We start from the raw sequence: 21,055 nt of genomic DNA, 5'->3' as shown, positions 1-21,055 counted from the left end.
TTTGACAAACTCCAGATGTCCTTTCACATGATTCTTTGTGAGTCATGGCTTATTTTGTGCCACCCTGAAAGAAGATCAATGTAATGCAAAGCTCCTGATATGCTTGGCTAGTGCACTTTTACTCTGGCGGATGGACTTTAACCAAATTCTGTAGCACCATCAAATTAATTGTTGGCCTCTTCACTCACAAGTCTCTCTCTCTTATTTGCACAAAATGTTTTCCAAGGTATCCTTTTCTAGGCAGCATCTGGGTGGTTCAATGTACTGGACTTTCCATTTCCTAATAACTGAACTCACATTGCCAACTGGGACATCTTAACACTTGGATATTGTTTTGCACTGTTTTCCTATTTTATATATTTTTGTTATTTGATCCCTTCTTTGGAATGCTCTTTAGTCATATTTTTCACAGCTGTTCTCCTGATTTTCACCTTGTATAATAATCCTTTAACTGTGAGGTTTGACACATAAACTACAATTCTGATTTTCAGTGATTTGAAATAAATACAACTAACAAAAACAAAATTTTAATGTAGGAAAAACTTAACTAGAATTACAGAATGGGTCAGGTGAGTCGATACTTTTTAAGGGACTTTATATGTATATTTGTCTATATATGTAATGAAGTTTCTCTGTCTGTGCTTTACTATAATGTTTTTGGTTGTATTGAATTTATCTTTTATATGATAATGTAATTATTTATTACAATACAATTTATTAAAAAAATTATGCACACTGGATTCAAAAGTAGGATTGTGTTTAATAAAAATAAACTTTATTGAATTTAATTATTAGTGAAATCTTAGATTTTTGTCCTCTGCATGTTTAACTAGTTTGGTGTCCTTGCTACAGATTATTTCCAGGTTCCCGTAAGTCACTTCTAGGTACAGGTCACTTTTTTGTATCTGTACCTGTAGAAGGGACACAAAACAGACCCTGAGACAATCCTGAGACACTGGAAGAGATCGCTGAAGGGCCTTTAAAGGGAAATTCCAAACAAAGATTTGTCAAGTTTAGAGTAGGAAGAAAATTGTAGAAAGCACTTGACCGTGAAAAGAAATGTGGCCAGAGCTAGAACAAGGAAAAGAAAAATAAAGAAAATGCAAACAACCCTGTTTGGAGCTTGAGGAATCATTTGCAGAATACGGGCAAGTGGAACTGTCACCAAACAAATAGTCGGGAACAGGGACCTTGTTCCAGGAATGCACAGATAAGTATAAGGTACTGTTTATCTCTTTATTACTGTCTTAGTGATTTTTCCCTTTGTATTGCCTTCCTGGTATTTATATTCTTTAATAAATCCCTGCTTCTAGTTGTCTGTAGTTTGGTACATTGGTTGAGTTCCTTATCTGTGAATGTTTGTAACCCATTTTATTTTTAATTCAGAACTAAAAATATCAGTTAATAGAAAAAATTGGTGGAATGCTTTACTGCTTCTTTAAAAATACATATTAATAAAATGACAGTGAAGCAATATTACTGTGCTTTAAATCACAAAACACAAATAAACACATCTTTTCAACGATTATTATTCTTTTTCGTGTATGTAATTTCTACTGTCTTGTTAATGTGTGTATTGAATTGTAAAGTGTCCCTGAGTGTATGAAAGGCGCTACATAAATAAAACTTATTATTATTATTATTAAATAATTTTAACTAATTAAAAACTAAACTAGGGGTACAGTATGTCGACTTTATGTGTAAGCATGGATAATCATTAATACACTACCTCATTAAGCTGGAAAAGGTATTAAAATGGCATAAAGATGTGATGTAAGTGCTGTCTTTGCTGAGGGATTGCTAAAAGTGTCACCTCCCCCTCCCACTTTCAGCTGTTATACTTACTGTGATGGCATGGCTGGCAGATTTACTTAGGATCAAGAAAGATACAAGTGGTAGTTTCTACCACTCAGCTAAATGAACATCTGCCAATCTAGTAGCTTACATGTGACAAAGCTCATTGTGTGGCTGCATTCACCGGCGGTGACATTTGGTGATCCTTGGAAACAAAAGCAGAAGATGATTGAAAATTATTTTTTGAATTGAAGACAGGGCTCTGACCAATGAATGAAGGGGATAGGCAGTTCTACGGTTTCCTGTTTATGACATATGCTAATTATTCCAGAATTATATACTTAACATTACTGTAGATAAAAAGCATGTGTTTTGCATGTTTTGAGCATATGACGGGATAATTGACATGTGAATTTTTGCAACACTAGTAATATAATTTTTTTTTCTTTTTTTCATGGATGTTTTTCCCATTATTTGCTATTGTACAGCTTTGGTCACTATTGGCTTATATTATATCATAAACTTTTTTTCTCTCCGTTCTGCATGAAAACACGGCCCACCGCCACAAATTACATGGGGCACACAGTATATAAAGAAAACATTATTTTTGGGTGGAGTATTTCTTTAAACAGGTAAGTACAATGTAATTTTTCAGATATGACTGCTCCTGTACTGACACTGAAATGTAGCCAACTCTTAGCTGCTATGTAATGAGCTGATCTGCAGCATAGATCTGGCACATCCTTACTTTTGTGTTTTATTTCCACCAACACTCATTCAAATTGGGCCAGTTTTGAGTTATCAGTGAACCTAACACATATTTGGTATGTAAGTGGGAAAATTAAAGTACCTGGAGAATCACTCACACACAGTGGAAGGGCTGAAATTCAAATCCAGCACTTTGATAGACATACAGCACTTTATTTGTCCCCAAGGATAAATTTGGCTTTTTACAGATGCTTATTAAACAAATACATACATCTTATTATTATTTAGAAGGGTCTGACAAGTTCCTTTACTTAATCATATGACTGACTTACTAGTCAGTTTAAACAAATTATCTCAGGAAAATATTGTTTACATGACATAAATTGTGAATTTCAGTTGATCCTTTAATTTTAGCCCTGGAGACTGCTCAGTGAAACTACACTGGTGGAGCTATACTTCAGAAGGACTATTTCTCTTTTCTTTTGACATACCTTAATGGTCCTTTTTTATATCTTCTCCACTGCAGTTTCTAACAACACACAGCAATGTTTACCCAATAAGTAAAATAATTCTTTCTGACAAGCACAGCAGAGATTTAATAAGAGGTCTTACCTATGCAAGTGTGCCCATCTGGAGCAAACTGATATCCTGAAAGACATTCACAGCGGAAGGTGCCTGGCAGATTATTGCAGACAGCATTATTGCCACATATATTAGGACTATCCTGGCATTCATCAACATCTGCAAATCAATACAACACACAAGAGATTGAAAGGAATAAAAATCTGCACACACATATTCAGTTGGAACACAACAATCAAAATAACTGTGGATGTCTAAACAACACATCATTACTGACTGTTTATATTGAATTAAAAATATTGAGTTTAATGATTTTTTGTGACAGATTGGTGTTTCAGTCCAAGACAGTAAATGTGCATAGTGTTATGGTTCAAACTTCTGATCAGTTCCAGCAAGACAAAAAGCTTTACAGCATCAACAGAGCTAGCTTCATGTCACCTTTAGGCTTTCCACACCTTTGTGAAACACCACAACAGCTTGTGCTTATAAAACCACCTCATAAACCGAAATTAAAGCAATTAAGATAATCTGATTGTGTACACTCTACTGGGGTCTAGGTAAACAATTCAATCAAAAGTTTTAGAACACTTCAGTTTTTTTCAGTTTTTACAGAAATGCACACAGTTTAATATCTTAATGTTTCATGAAATCAAGGCATAGAACAAATAAACAATGGCAAAAATAGTCATGGAATCATTAAATGTATAAAACCTTATTCAAAATCAAAGTAGGCACCTTTTGCTGATGTAACAGCCAAACTGTGGTAATTCTTTTGGTTCAGAACGCCAGTCACTCTGTGCAAGTCACCAAATCTGCCTCCAGCAAAAGAACCCCAGACTATCACACTTGCTCCTCTATGTCTGGCAGTTTGGTGTCACACACAGAGGAACTCAATGGCGTACTCATAGGTCCATAAGATTTTCTTCCAGTCTTCAGTAGCTCACAGTGGGTATTTCAATGCCCTGTTTTGTCCATTAAGGAATGGCTTTCTTACTGTCACTTGCCCTGTCAAACCTGTAGCACAAAGTCTCCTCTTCACCATAGAAACTTTTTCAACCACTGTTAAGTTGTGCTTGAAAATGTTGTGCTATGAGGAGCCTATCACACAAACTGATGACCCTCACAAACTTGTCTTCTGATTGGGTTGTGAAACTGAATCTGCCCGATCTCTTCCTCTCAGAATTTCTTCCAGTTTCCAATTCCCTTTCGATTGTGTAGGACACCACTGTACTCACTGATACTTTGACTTTTGATACAATTTCTCTAAATGAAAGACCTATGCTTTTAAGGGTAATAATATTCTGCCTCATTTAATTTGTTAATTGCTATTTTCTTACCATAATCACTGGAATTTACAACTTTTTACAGTGTAATATTGTCCAAGTAGTACTTCAGAGGTGTAGTAACACAGTCTGTTTCAACTCTGCTTTAACACTAGAATTACCAAATCCTACGAAAAAACTTGTAAACCTGGCCCACCTTAAATCTGTTCACACCTCTCCGTCAGCATCTTTTGTCTTGTAAATGTGTCGATAAGCCCAAGCCGTAAGCAGCCTGCTGTCCCATCCTCCCAACGCAGAAGAAACAGAAAAAACCTCTCCCAGTTCAAGCCTTGTTTATCAGAGAGTGAGGTAGTACCTAGTGCTGTATAGGCTAAAAAATATATTGTTATTTGGAACACATGCATTTCATGTGTGTTCTGTGTTTACAAAGATCTATGTAAGTGTAACATGACAGGAAATGCAAGAAATATTGAAAACACACCTAAAAGACAAACTTTTTTCATGTTTTAGTACTAACGCCAAAATTTTGACATGAAGTGTATAATGTGTGAAGACTGAAGTCCACAAAAAGTACAAATATAACAGAACAAGTGCACTTTTATTCAAGACTATAACCGGAGAAAAAGAAATCAGATTAGTGTGGTTTGTTGTCACGACTTCTTTGGTAAGTACAGCGGTAAGAACTGCTGACTCCTATTCAAAAGGTCGCGAGTTCGAGCCTTCCCACGTCCCAAAATAAACGCTTTGAGTAGTGAGCTGCTCTTATTGTTACTATTATACAATAAAAACATACATCTGATTTGAGTCTGTAACAGCTGCTGTAAATTTTTAGTACTTGTAAAAGTTAGCGTTTTTTTTTATTCAGTTTTATTCTCTTAGTCACATTCATGCTCACCCCGATCTGACACTGCTGTTTTCAAAAAAAGGCGTACTATAGCAGAGGTGAACTCAGATGAGGATGAGGGTTCTACATCAGAGAACGAGAACAGAAGCCCACCCCACAAGAAACATCCACTCACATATAAAAACAACGCAGCTGGACTAGGCATAAAGGCGAACGATGGCACTTTTTAATGCAGGACAAGGTCCGGCATCATCCTGCCAGTCAGTGTGCCCCGCACCTGTCGTTCAACAAAACAGCACAGCTTACTGAGCTGTTATTTACCTTGATTTATTCCACCTGCAGCTATAGACCTCTGTTATAGCACGTCTTTATTTGAAAACAGCAGTGTCAGATCAGGGAGAGCATGAACGCAACTGAAAGAATAAAACTGAATAAAAAGAAACTCTAACCTTTACAAGTACCAGAAATGTACACCAGCTGTTACAGACTCAAATCAAATGAATGTTTTTATTGTATAATAGTAACAATAAGAGCAGCTCACTACTCAAAATATTTATTTTGGGACGCGGGAAGGCTCAAACTCGCAACCTTTTGAATAAGAGTCAGCAGTTCTTACCGCTGTACTTACCAAAGAAGTCGCAACAACAAACCACACTAATCTGATTGCCTTTTCTTCGGTTATAGTCTTGAATAAAAGTGCACTTGTTCTGTTATATTTGTACCTTTTGTGAAAGTGCTTATTTGACATTTGGACTTCAGTTTTCACACATTATACACATCATGTCAAAATTTTGTCGTTAGTACTAAAACATGAAAAAAGCTTGTCTTTTAGGTATGTGTTCAACATTTCTTGCATTTCCTGTCATGCTACATTTACATAGATCTTTGTAGACACCGAACACACATGAAATGCATGTGTTCCAAATAACAATATATTCTTTAGCCTATACAGATCTAGGTTCTACCTCACTCCCTGATACACAAGGCTTGAGCTGGGAGAGCTTTTGCCCTTTCTGCAGCGGTGGAAGGATGGGATAGCAGGCTGCTTGCTGCTTTTGCTTATCGACACATTTAGAAGACAAAAGACATAGACGGAGAGGCGTGAATGGATTTAAGGTGGGCCAGGTTTATGAGTTTTTTCGTAGGCTTTGGTAATTCTAGTGTTAAGACAGACAGAGGGTTTTCAAGTAATCAACACAAGTTGGAACACCTGTGCAAATTGTTTGCTTCAACTTGAAAGGCTTAATTTACTTTAATTGCTGCAGAACATCTATACTTTGTAACCTATTAGTTATTCCCTAAGGAAGGCCCATTTGTAATAAATTGAAATTTCCTTTTTTTTGTTTTTGCTAACCTAAACTTTAAATTTAAATTTCTGACAGTTGACCGACTCACTCACTCACTCACTCACTCACTCACTCACTCACTCACTCACTCACTCACTCACTCACTCACTCACTCATCAACAAAAGCACTACTTCCCATTTAGTTAAAAAAGTAGAAATTTGGCAGGATTATACCTCTAGGACAGTACATATCCAATAAGAAAGAACATTTCAATACATAAAAAGGGTGAAACCCTTTATACAACAGAAAATGTAAACACCCCATCTCAAAAATGCTTTAAATGATTTGATTGAAATTTGGTGAAGTTATAAAAAAAGAAAATAAGCCGATACATGTTTGTTATTGGCCACTAAATCTAGTTTTTGTTGATATTTATTAATATTATTCTAACTTACATGCTCTGCACTGCACTGGGCTTTATGCAAACAAAAAAACACATCAGAAGTGATTGACATAAGCTACAGAGTGAATGTAAGACTGAAGAAAAGGAAGTGTACTGGATGGGATAAAACAGACGTAATCACGTTTGAGGTTTACAGTCAGGTATAAAATGTAGAGAAAAGCCAAGCAAAATGACACCTTTTATTGGCTAACTAAAAAGATTACAATATGCAAGCTTTCATAATGGCTAACACGGTACAACACCCTAGTACTACAGGTATAAAATGGAAAGAGAAAGTTTGACAAAGCTGATGTAAGGTGCAAAGCTCAATGGTTGACAAGCACTGTAAAGCTACAGGAAGGATGCTAGCCACCATATCTGTGAGTGTGGTGCTGCATCATTGGAAGCAAAAATGCAGGAAGTGAGTGTTGCTACCTGATTTTTGCTAGAATCAGAGTCAGAAGTGACGTCTCTGAATCCAAGACAAGGTAGAAAGAAAGCGTTAAGTTTAAACTTAACATGAGCTACTAATTTTAATATACATTTGCACCTACAGACTTTGAAAGGGGACCACCACCCCACCCTCCAAAACTATTTATATTTGCATGTGTATCTGCTTATTTTGAAAAGGGATACACCCAATTCCCCACCCCCACCCCAAACTATACCACCTTCCAATAATATTAGCCTTTGGTTAAAAAAAAAAAAAAAAAACTACAAATGCTGCATACATAAAAGTACTTTGTTATATAGTACTTCAGATACATCCAGTTAACTGATGGCACTATAACTAAGTCCCACTGTCTTATGAAATTTTCCAGGCAAAGCTGGGTAATACAGCTAGTTATATATAAAATATATATCAGTTTAAAATTAAGAAGCCATAGCAGCCGAAATAAGAAGAAGAAGAAGAGGAAACACAAAGCACAAAAGAAACAACTATCTGAGCTATGATTTTTACAAGCAAGCTGCTTTAAAAGGTGTGGTTCTTGAAAGAGTCTCTTTATCTGCCCACTGTCCAGCTGCAAAAACACATACTTCAATAAAAATATTACTGACACAAAAAGACTTTGGAACTATATTTACTATGAAAATATAGTAAAGTATATACAATAAAGATTACTTTTCATTTGAAATAAACTAGCAGCATGTGATTTTATAACCATTTAAGAGATTAAAATCCACTATGCCTTCATACCATAGCAAGTGTATCCGTTGCCCCGAAATCCAGCAGCACATTCACAGGTGAACTGCTTTACCAGACCTGGCCGACAGGCTGCATTGGTGTCGCAGTTATGTGTTCCAGTGTAACAAGGATTTTGATCATCATCATCATCACCTGTACAGAATGAAAACAACAGGAGTTCAACACAACTGGCACTGCCTACTGTTCATATATTTTCCAAAGCTGCTACTGATCTCCACTAAACATCCCACACTGAAAAACAACTGAAAGTATGCACTTGATCCCCACATGTCCTAAAAAGTGCACTTAAGCTAAGTCTTGGGCAGAAGCAAAATTTTCCACATTTTTCAATTCCAACAGGATTATCATGTTTGCCTAACCAACTGCCAAATTAGGGAATGCTAAGATATATATTACCATGAAAAATTATGTACTGTAGTATGAGTGGAATAACTAACTAACTAAATATGGGTAAGATGATACAATGACCTTTGTTGCACATTACCATTACAAACTGGACTGCTTTAGTTTATATTTAGATACATTTTGAGATTCTGTTAATTTTTTAAGGGCAGTCAAAGTTACAAGTGCAGCCCATTTTGTATCAATAGTCAAATTTTGACAGGCAGACAAAAATAAATAACAAGTTATTTATTATTATAAATAACAATTTTAGCATTGACAGAGCAGTGCTTCCAAAGCAAAGGTTTCAGGTAAACACTAAAAAACAATAATGTTAATACACAATGGTATTTCAGCACATCTAGATAGACAGATGCTTTGCCTAAGACAATATTTCTGAACACAGAGATGAAATTTGTGAGAAATAGAAATATTATAATGAAGAAATGACATGCAGGCCAAAAGCAGTAAATTTCAGAACAATCTCACGAAAGGGGTTCACAATTCACTCATCAGAACTTAAAAGAAAAGTCCACCCCAAAATGATAATTTTTCTTCTGTTACTTATTCCATGTTGTCTATAGTGATATCCATGAAACATTTTTAGTTTGTTGTTTTCATGGAGAATGGAGGTAGCAAAGCTCCAGATATAATTAGCAACAATGGGGGCCAATTTTGAACAAAAGCAGATAATATCAATACATCAACAAAAAAACTCCCTAATTACTCCTGTCACACAACCCTCAAAATTCACATATCAGGTTCTTGCTCAAATGCTCACAACATCCCAAATACATGTATTTTGATAAAGTACTGTTAAGTCTTGACTGAAGTCAGATGAATCTCAAATTTACTTGATCCTTTTAATATAAGAAAGGAAGAAGGAAGGAAGTGTAGGCAACCAGCTTTAACTGAGATACAAGGAATAACTAATGAATGTAGGAATGTTCTGGAAAGTCAGCCTATATGAAACTGGTCTAACAAGCCTCAGAATTTTACATGTATGAATTGACCTCAGGGATAAGATCCATGATGGAGCCTCTTTACTTGAGATACTTTTTGTTTTTAAAATTTCCAACCAGCAAACAATTTAATAAAAGCACAATATTTCTTTAGTTTCTCATTCTAGTTCAAATAAATGTAAGATTAAGGATCAGCGAACTAACACAAAGTAATGAGGAACATCGTGGAGTTTATGACATTATATATCTATAACATTATACTGTATATCTGTATAAACAAAAACACATTCAAGTAGGGAAAAATCAGTAGCACTAGGTTTTTTAACATTCCTAAAAAATTCTGTCAGTTATTAAAAATTAGACTTAGCAATATTTTACTTAACATATTACAGAAGATCCTGTATCATTCTTTCTTTACGCCTTTAAGATTCAGGACGATAACCAGTGTACAGAAGTGACCATGCTTGAAAGTAGTTTATTTGTCGGGCCCAATTACACTTAACACAGAGCTGGACAAAATATTGCATGTCATAAAACTTTGTGAGCCATCAAAAATGCATCATAATAAAAACATTTGCTTTAGTGATGCTAAGATAACCTAAAAACTTTCCTTCATAAGCTTTACAGGAACAAATAGACCATGTGTATTTTATAAAGTTTATAAAACCATTTATTTAATACTTAAAATATGACGTAACATATTATCAGAAGTTGAATCAGACTTAATAACAATTAAAATTTTTGTACAGTATTGCATGAGTTTGGATATATTTATGATTCAATTTAATTACACTGAGGTAACAATACATCAGCTTTAACATATTTTCACAAGAATATTAAGATAATACAGAATTAAAGAGACTAAAACAGGGACACCTTACTGATCTAACATTTAACTTTTTTTAGCAGTCTTTAAATATGAGTCATTCAGGGGTTTATACTATTCACAGCCTAACCATAATATAATATTCGCAAACCTGCTTAATCCAATGCATAGCCGTGGGAAACCAAACCTTATTCCTGAACTGAGAGTGAGTACAGGAAAATGAACAAAGTGGAGGTGAAAATCAAAATGCAACATAGATTATCAAAACTCAAGGGGAAAGTGAAGGAAACATGGCAGGATCAGAAACCAAAATAAACAGATGGAGTCACAAAATAATGTAGAAAGCTTATCCAAATCATGGATAGACTGGAAAAAGTCTGGATGAATTTTAAAGAGTTGCTCCACTGATTTTATTGACATGCCATCCCGATGCATCCTGAGATACAATGTCAAGGAAATGGCCAATGCAAACCCCACAACATAGCAGTGCATATAGACAAAAGAAAAAACACAAATAAATGGAGGCACTAATGTAGAAAATGGTAAAGGTATCTGGGTTGTGATGGACGGCCGGCAGCTTATCCCGGCCAACATATCCAAGACGCTAGATGGCATCTTCCCTGCAGCATGGAGGTGCCTCAGATTCCCGCAAGGCACCATGGAAGATAGAGTTCGGCTTCACAGCCCTGCTGGGTGCCATGGGTGCCATCGTGGGATGCTGCAGGGAGACGTGGGGATTTCTATTTTCCCGGTAGCCTGGAAGTACTCCCCAGTGACGAGGATGGAGAAAAACACAAGTCTTCATCTGACCTGGAAGTGCTATGGAATCACACGGACAGAAGAACAGCAGCACTTCCGGGTCAAGTACTATTTAAAGGACTGGTTGAAACCCAGCAAGCTGAGCCGGAGTTGGAGGGAGTGTGACAGAGCTGCTAGGAGTGGAGGATTGGTTATTTGTGATTTATTAATTATTGATTTATTGTTTATGGTGGTGGAGGTGCTTTTGGGCACTTTATTGAAGAATATTAAAATACTTCTGGGTGTTTTTAAACCAGTGCCTGCATCTGTTTGTTGGGTTTCATGGGGCAATAGCACCACCAAGCGTCCATTAACTTACAGGGTATAAAAACCTCAGAAATGACACCAAGAACATCTTTATACCTCAAGGGGTACTCAGGAAGAAAGCAATAAAAAGCTCAAATTGTAACAATCCCAGTAGCACTGGACAGGTGCTAGTCTCTTGCAAACAATAACATTAGTTAAATTTGAAAACAGGGACAAAATCTAGCCAATGATACATCTTGTGACTGTAAAGCTCTCACCTACAGTACATTAGTGTAGGAGCTGGCAAGAATGCTTACTTTATCAATATATGCAGAGTGTGAATTATTGCTTCCAGTAACAAAAAAAAAAAAAGCGTTGTCCTCAGCCCAGTTTCTAAAGAATAAAAATCTAGTAGCATTTCAAAATTTTTTCTCATGTTAATTACATTAGAGCTGACAGGAACACTGCTAATAAAATTTATATCTGATATTGATTATGCGTTCTTGGTTAGTGATTTACTGTTTTGTTAGATAGTTTGCATTCTTTTTATTTCTTGTGAGAAGTCAAGTAAAATGACACCTTTTATTGGCTAAATCAAAAACATTACAATATGCAAGCATTCGAGGCAACTCAGGCCCCTTCTTCAAGCAAGATGTAATACAGAGACTGGAGTTCCCTGTGTTTTTATACACACTAGGACAAGAAACAACATTGGTAAATCTTTAAGTGAGACATCTTAAATGTAAAAAAATGAATAGAACTCTTCAGGCTAAGATTCATTAAGCAAGAGAGGAGATTATGTATGGTTAAAATCTTTGGATAACATTACTGTCCAACATAGTCTTTTGAAGTTTCTGATGAGTTTTTCAATACAATGTGGTCTATAGACAGGTTGTTGGTGTCAGTCCGAGAGATGCAAACAATCCTCATATCTTTCAATAAAACTCTTTTTAAACCATGTTGTAATGTGTTACATTTTAGCACGAGTTTAACTTCCCATTCTTTTCTCTCTTGCTGTGTTCTGAAGTTGCCCATAAGCACTGTGACTTTAAAGTCCCTCTCACAGTGTCCATGGCTGTTGAAGTGAGCTGCTACAGGAACATCTATGTTGCCATGCTAGATGAGGAACCTGTGTGAATTCATTTTCTGGCGGAGTGTTTGTCCAGTTTCTCCCACATAGAGTGCAGTGTCAGGACATTTCAAACAGAGAATGAGGTAGATCAAATTAGAAGATCAGCAGTAAAATTATCCCTTTATGCGATGTTCTAGTCGGCAGTGTGGTACACGGTCTGTATTATAAAAGTGAGCACATTTTCTTAAGGCATATCTTTCTGTAGGCAGGGAGTTGTACCATTTTCTGTTGGTTCACTTAGGGAGCTTCAGCCAATTAATTGCTGCTGGTTTGGCGGTTGTCTGCATGCCAGGAGGGGAGGTTCTAGAAATACATTTTTCAGTGTTTCGTCATTGTTTAGCATTGGCTGAAGTTCTTTCATCATTTTTCAAAGTGCTTCAAGATGTGGGTTATAGGTGACAACAAGGGGGATGTGGTTCTCGTTGTCTTTGTTTTTATATTCCAGAAGGTTGTCTCTGTGTATGGCAGTAGCTCTTCTTATTTGAGTGTCTGTTGTTTTGGGGGTATAACCATGTCTGATGAAATCTTGTCTAATCTCCTGCAGATGTTAATTCCGGTCTGTCGGGCCTGAACAAATATGGTTGTATCGAATTGCTTGGCTGAAAATAATGGAGAGCCTTATATGCTTGGGGTGGAAGCTGTCACTTCTCAGGTAGGTCCGTCTGTCTGTCTGTTTGTGAAAAACAGAAGTTATAAGGGTGTTGTCTTTCAGTTGAATGTTGATGCCAAGGAAACTGAATTCCGTTTTTTGAATAATTAAGCTCCAGCTTTATGTTGGGGTGGAAAGAATTATATTCATTATGAAAATGGAGGAGGTCCATCTCACTGGCAGTCCAGATTATGAAGATGTCATCTATGTAATGGAGATACAACATTGGTTTTAAGACACACGTTGACATAAAATCTTCCTCCAATTTTGCCATAAACAGGTTTGCATAGTGAGGTGCAAACCAACAGTCCATTGCAGTCACCATCTTGTCCAAATGAGAACAAATCTTGTGTCAGAGTGAATTTTATCATTTGTATAACTGACTCTGTGGGTAAATCATGTTGTTTGAGCATCATCATGGGGGATGTTTGTGTAAACATTTTCTGTAAGGGAGCCAATTCCTGAGATTATAGGCCTTCCTGGGTTCCTTTGTTTGTGGATTTTAGGAAGCATGTAGAAGTAACTCATTTTGGGGTTCTCAGGAATTAAACTGTTTATATGATCCCTGATGTCAAGAGGAAAGCTACTTACTATCTTTTTTAGTTCCTTCTTGTGTGGGGTCTTCATGTAGTTTGTAATAATGCATAGTATTGGACAATTATCTTTGTGCCTCCAGTATATAGTCTGATGTGTTCATGATAACTAAGGCACCCTCTTTGTCTGCTGGTTTGATAATTTCTGTATTTGCCCTTAGTGAATGTATGGCTTATCAACAGTAATGTTTTCTATCCGATTTTGCTGCCTGTTTAAGATCCCTGTTTTTACTCTCTGTCAGAAGCAGTCTATATAATTGTCCAGGGTGGGGTTTCTGCCAGCTTCTGGTATCCATGTGGATTTATTAGTGGGGTTGTTGTAACTGCTTGTTGTTGGTTCTTGTGTGTCATCATTTTCTTTCTTGTGGAAAAATTCTTTAAGTCTGAGTTTTCTGAAGAATTCTTCCATATCACTGCAGAGTCTGATGTTGTCAATGGGCTTTGCAGGATAATATGAGAGTCCCTTTGTAAGTGCTGATATCTCTGGTGCTTTTGGTGTGTATGAGGAGAGATTAACAATGCAGGTCTGTTGCTCTTTCTTTTTTGCTATGAAGTGCCCAGCTTTCTCTCGCAGTCTAAGCAGCTTTTTCTTTTAGTTGACAATGAGGACTTTCTGGAGTCTTTTATAATACAGATGTAGCTCCATACCATCTTTTTATTTCTTGTCATTTTGGTTTGATATGCATGGCATAAGAATGTATAAATAATGTAATGCTTGTCCAGCTGTTGTGGATTTGTATTTTGTTCAAGCAGTGATGACATAGGTGAAAGATAACACAGTAGATGTGTGATCTAATATGAGCAGTACAGCACACAGCTACAAAATATAATAAATGTAAATATACATATGAATCATTATGAGCTAACTGAGCACTATCTGTCTATCCTTTATTGGTTCCAGGAGAATATGGTCATTCTAATATACATATTACAAATGTAGGTATATAAGATTAATTGTATTGAACAAAAATTATGATACTTTTGAAAATATTTAAATATTAAAAATGTTTTTCACACATATTTTAAGTTTAACTTTAAAATACAAAATGGATGTTTACATACAAGTCTCTGACTGTTAATAATGAGCTGCATGGTTTAAAATAAGAGATAAATGTCTTACAATAGTCACCCTAACACAGTTTATTCTGCTTCTACCACACATCAGATGCTAATTTTCATGTTTTCTTTCCCAAAGTAACACTTTAAAAACAAATAATCAAAAAGGCAAAGACTGAGAGTAGCACTAGCAATATGGATACACAGCTCTGCTGCATGGCCCCTAATAATGCATTTCCACATTAAGATACTGTACATGTGTAGCAATACACATTCTTTGCTAGCCAAACCATTTCTGTTGCTTGATTAGAGTAATCTGTGTTAAAATCCCTTTTGGGAGTATTTAGGTATTAAACCTTTTTAGCTGAAAGCTAGAACACATCTGGACACCATATAAGACTGTACCATAAGGGACTTAAAGGTCCTTATCTCTGAAATGGTCACAGCTATCTTATCCAGTTTACATCTGCTATGCAATTGTTGTGCTTACAAACAAAAGGCCATTTGGAAATTAAACTGTTACTGAAAACCAAACCCTTTGGAACAAGGCTCTTGAAAGTCCCACTCACCACATGGTATAAAAATTGAAACAAAGAGTGTTTACTGCTGAAGATAATCTTAATTTCCAGATTATGGTTGGTTACACCCATTTGTACTATTTTCTATTCAGGCTAGTCAAAACATAAACTGATATAGCTCTTTGCTGACTACTTTACTTGATATTGTGGGGTACCTGTCAAATCCCACAGTCATCTCAAAGTACAGTACCAATTTTCTTATAACTGTTAAATTAATTTTTCAGTTTTTCTTAAAAGGTCAAACAGTTTTGGTTTAACTAGGATCTCATATATGTCTTAAGTTTGTTTTCTTCTGTTTTACAGGTTTTGCTGTTTCATATTATTTGTATAATATGTTTATGGTCTCCTAGTTTATTAAGTTTTGAATATTTTATGTATTAATTGTTTTATATATATGTGCTAGTGGGGGTGTGATGTGTGCGTGTGTGTGAGACGGATTAAGATGGACTGGTGCCCTGTCCAAGAGATTGTTCCTGCCTTGGGCCCTCTGCCTTGTTGGGATAGGCTTCAGCCTCCCGGGAACCTTCTCAGGATTAAGCGGTCTTAGAAAATAGTATGGTATGATTTTTATATGTACACATTGGTTCTGTTTGCTTTATGTATGTACATGGGAGACAGGGCCACCATTCAGTAGCAGCTGGAGCCCTGTCCCCTGTTGAAATATTTTTGAAAACAGAAGTTTCTGCAGTTTCCTTGTATCCTTCTGAAAAAAAGATTCTTAATGATTATGTCAAGTTAGGGCTTCCCTTTTATGTGCATTATTTGGGGAGAAGCCCATATAGGTCTCAGTGAAGCCAGGGGCTAGATTTTGGAGGCAAGGCCTCATATTTTGTATTGTGCATTTCTTGTGTTTAATGAGCAAGAGAAATCACAACACAAATGTATAACAAATAATTTAAAAATAAATCTTATTGATTACAATATCTACTGCAATAATGCAAATGACTGATTATTTTTATTAATCTTTTATATTATTATTATTATTATTATGGTGTGGCTGTAACAAAAGCTACAGCAATCCCTTTGACTCCAAAAGGATCCTGTGCCATACTAGAAGAGTGAAAGACTCATTTGTAATGGACATAGTCGAATGTGCCATAAGTCCAAACTTTGCACAAGCAAAATGAGATGTACATAAAGCCACATGTTCACCTAGCTGAAAGCAGTAGCAGCCGACTGATCACCAGCTGCCAAGAACTATTAATTGTAACTTAGTTAGGATAAAGCCAATTATGGTATTGGTATCACTGCAACTGAAAAGCAATAAACTTTGTGATGGATAAGTCTTTTAACTGTTATAAGTTTCTTCCAAAACCCAGTAAGAAAGTTCAGAACAACATCTCATGCGTACACACTGTATGTGTTGGGGGGTAATCCAGTAGTCTGGCAGTGAGCAAATGAACACCATGTTGCACGCAATATAAGCTTAGTAACTAGCTAAAAACCTTATTCATAAACTGTTCAGATTTCATCACATTACGGGCATCCCTGCTGGAAGGTGAAACAGAGATCCCTCACTCAACATCAGTTTGGCATCCCTGTTGATGGTGTCTTGTTAATTGTTTTAATTAATTAACTGCATTGCTGTAGGCAAAACTGATAATTTTTTAAGTTGCAAAGTTGTTGCAAACCTTGCTGAAATTCTGATCTATGTGCTATCCTTGTGCATCTTGCATATTTTACCCAGTGTTTCTGCATCCTTTACACATCCAAAAGGCATAAATGTTAGGTTGATTACATAAGGGACTGTGCCCTTTAAAAAGCCTGCACTCCTTCACTTAAGCAAAATACAGGACCATTTTTGAAAATCATTTACTGTACTTCAGTTTAGAGTTGCACAAATCTCTAACAAACAGTAGCAGCACTGGACACAAGACAGGATTCAAACCTAGACAGAACACTATTTCACTGCAGGCCATATATCCCACTTACCCATACAGGCGCAATTTAGAATTGCCCATCAACCAAATATATGTGTTTTGCAATGTGATAGGAAAACTAGAATATCCACAGAAAGAACATGATATTTTCTGACAAATCTTGTCTACTGAAGCTGTGAAGCAAAAGCACTAACCATTGCTTCAAAATTATGTGCATTTATGCAGTGATTTAAAAGAAAATATAAACAATTGGTGAGAGTTATCTGTTTTTAAACCCTTCCTGTTAACTGAGAAACATAATTATAAGAATTAAAATGATTAATTTCATCTAGTTCATTATTCATTTCACTGTTACAAAAGCACTTAATTTTAAATTGTTTGAACACTCCATGTCTTGCAACCATTCACAGCAAGACTGGTATGTAAAGAATGTGTTGTTTTAATCCTTTGATGAATGCCTTGGAAAATGAACTACGGCCACTTTGAATAAGCAATATACATCAAAGCTTAATAATTTAAATTTTAGTTTTTCATTTTTAGAAGTTGCTGACAGAAGTTACATGATAGTTGATTTTGCGTTATTATAATATTAAATCCTATCCTAACAAACACTGACTTATTTCTTTACTTTCAGGTAAGAACAAATTAAAGCATACAATTAAAAGAAGGAAAAAATAGTTACTGCTGATGGTGCCAATTTTGTTGCTCATTGCATATCGAATGATTTGATTGGAGGCATCATAGAGGACGAAAATGGTGTCTACATTGAGCTGCTGGGTTGCAGGCATGGATCTGGTAGCCTCATCATGTCGACAGCTCTGGAATGTAATTTTCTGCTTCCATTGGTAGGAGAGTTTTTGGACATCAGTATCCTCTATGGTCACAGTGTAGTCACGGTTGGATGAAGAAGTGATTACTGAAAAAAAAGGAAAATTTACACAAGCATTGTTCATCATGACTGATTTCTGCATGGTAAAGTGACACAAATTACAAATACTGCATCCACAGTGCACTTTAGAACAGGGGCTTTAATGGATGCAATTGTGCATCACTTAGTCACTTACTGCTATGTAACACAAACAAAGCCTTTGTTAAGGTCAAGTATCACATCAGTAACTAACAAATTAACATAGCTAGCTTGTCCTTATGCTAATGTCTTACTCTGTCCAGTATACGGTTGAACACTTACAACTGCTTTACATTATGTACAGTGTATATCTGAGAAATAATTCAACAAACATACTGAACAGCAGCAGGCACAAGGTGCCTAAACAAAACTAAATTACATTAAACTTCAGTCTGAGAAAGATTTTTACATTTAATAAGAATTCAAACTAACCAAAGCTAATTTAAGTGAATTCAGACAATTAATCTAAATCTTTTCAGTGTATAGGATTTTCTAAAAAAATAACTGTTCATTCCATTGTGAACTCAATGTAGCGTTTGTATAATCTGGAATTAAAATTCCTCTAGCTAGAGCATTAGATACGCAGAATTTGAAAAAACGAAGCTAAAATACTGCCATTTGTATATTTCTATTATATAAAAAAATCCTGGGAAAAAACTTTTTAGCCTGGGATGAGACATGACTTTTTCAGAGAGATACTTTCAAGTCCCGTGAAACAAGACTTTGTGCCAAGAGAGTTAACCACACCCAGGGCTGGAAATAAAAGACAAAGAGTAGATGACAGAGTAGAACGTCGTAAAGAGGTTCAAAAACGTTGGCACAATACACATGCAGAGCAGGTTAGAAATAATGAAAGTACTAAAATTTGAAAGTCTCAAAAAAATGATAGTAAAGATCGCATTAGCACAAACAAATGGAAATTATTACTCAGTATAATAATGGAACAGTGAAAAGAGATTGAATATATTGTTCAGATTTAAACTTTTAAGTTGTAGACTTGTAGATCGTCTAATTTGTGTTGTCATCAGGGAAAAGTAGCGTTTCTTCCAAATGAAGAGGTGTATCCTTGAGTATTAAAAGATTTGTTGTTTGGTGAAAGTGAAATCCACATGGGAGACGCGAAGTGGCTGGAGTGTAGCGGAGGCCAGGGGGTTGGCGAGTGAAGTGAGCAGGGGGTGAGGCCCCGTAGTCTTATATAAATTGGTATTACAGATTTTAAAGAATTAATCTGGATGGTTTTAGTTTACCAGAATTTTAAGGTTCTTAGTCTGTGCATATTACATCACTGCAAACCCACACTTTTTGTGTAATTACAACACAAAATAATAATACTAATTAAAAAGAAAAACAAAATATACTCTAGCAAAGCATTTTTTGATAACTGAAGTACGTTCTTTAAAGTTCTTCTATTAGGAATTGTACTTCTTAATAAAGATACATCTGTGTTTATCAGTCTGATCTATTATACAGTAGATGAAAAATACAACAGATTTTAAGTATTTATGTCTGGGCTATAAATAACTATATTTCTACTTTGGTCTAACTTGAAATACTCTACAACTTGGTTTGTGTCTGTTTGAAACACACTCCTTTATTTTTACCTACAGGATTATTTCATCTTCTGAAATATACTACATTAAAAGTAAAGCTTGGTGAAAACAACAGTCAAAACTATAACTGATACACTCAACACAGATTCACATTTTTAGTGATTTAATAGGTTTCTATACTTTCCTGACAAAACTGGCAAAAAATATTATTCTATGCACTGACATATACAAGAATGTATGCTAGCTGTGTATTTCTGGATAAATCACAATTTCTTTAAATTTTTTAAAGGAAAAATTGTCCACTATTCTCATTGCTCTGAATTCATACAGCAGGTCAATTCCCAAAGGATATGGCTGTTCAAATGTTCTGTCAGGGTAGCAAATCTTTCGTTTCTGAAAGTTTTATTAGTATAGCCTTTGACCTAATATTGACCTTTGACAGGCATGAATTTTGTGGCAGTGCTTAAAACAGCCCCCACTTGCACACAGTCATTTAAGACAGTCATTTTGGACAACCCGTTTTTTATTGCAAGCCTAACCTTACAACCCAACCATTCTTCATCTGATCCACAGGCACTTTAGTTCTAAAACAGAACCCTTCCACTTTCCCTTTTAAATTAGACAGATGGTTATTACATTAGGGTAGACTGCAGACAGCTATTTCAGTATATTGCCATGTGGCTATTTTTGTCTTATTATTCTTGAGCATCGACAGCAACATCCTAAAAAAAATAGATAGTGATGGAAAATCATTTTAATTCAATAAGTGTTTCACGTGACTTTCTCCAGAATTACACCTCTTTTTCAAAATATAACTAAAACTGAACAAGCATTTTAACACATTTACTTTGATGGATTAAATAAGCAAAGAACAAAATATTACCATGAATACTTTACCTGAACTTCCATAGTAATAAATCTCAGTATATGGTTCAATTTGGACTGTAGCACCAACTGGGACATCAGGCAGACGTCCATCTAGCTCAGTGCTTAACACAAGATGGTCATGCTCATCAATTCCTTTGAACTCCTGCTTGATTGTGAGCTTCTCATTCCCCGGAAAGAATGTGACTTCAGCTGTGCGTGTAAATTCACCCCCTTTAAAAACAGATGTTTACAAAATGTTGTTACTCGATACAGGAAAATTACTTTGATTTTAAATGTGGGTGCATGAATGCTACAGTTTAAATAGCGTATACATACTGTACATTTAATACTTGGCAGTGAAAATAGGTATGACCTTATTCTTCTAGGTGGTCAGTTTTATAATGCATAGTAAAGCAGGGAAGTGTTACTGGCCACTGCTGATTACTAGTGGCCTTGTTACAATTTTTAAAAAGTACTTAGAAT

At 35.7% G+C, this 21,055-nt stretch overlaps 1 protein-coding gene across 1 annotated transcript in view; it reads right to left on the bottom strand.

Annotated features, from left to right (window-relative positions):
* nid1a (nidogen 1a) overlaps positions 1-21,055 on the bottom strand; it is a 150,089-nt gene that overhangs the window by 47,139 nt on the left and 81,895 nt on the right. Inside the window, exons 7-10 of the mRNA XM_028820118.2 lie at positions 20,603-20,803; positions 17,931-18,164; positions 8,139-8,279; positions 3,115-3,243 (exon numbers count right to left, since the gene is read on the bottom strand). Coding sequence (XP_028675951.1) covers positions 3,115-3,243; positions 8,139-8,279; positions 17,931-18,164; positions 20,603-20,803 — 705 coding nt within the window. The remainder of the gene's footprint in view (positions 1-3,114; positions 3,244-8,138; positions 8,280-17,930; positions 18,165-20,602; positions 20,804-21,055) is intronic.

This window comes from Erpetoichthys calabaricus, chromosome 15 (genome assembly GCF_900747795.2).
Source record: "Erpetoichthys calabaricus chromosome 15, fErpCal1.3, whole genome shotgun sequence".
NCBI lineage: Eukaryota > Metazoa > Chordata > Cladistia > Polypteriformes > Polypteridae > Erpetoichthys > Erpetoichthys calabaricus.
This window is presented reverse-complemented; position numbering and strand designations above follow the sequence as displayed.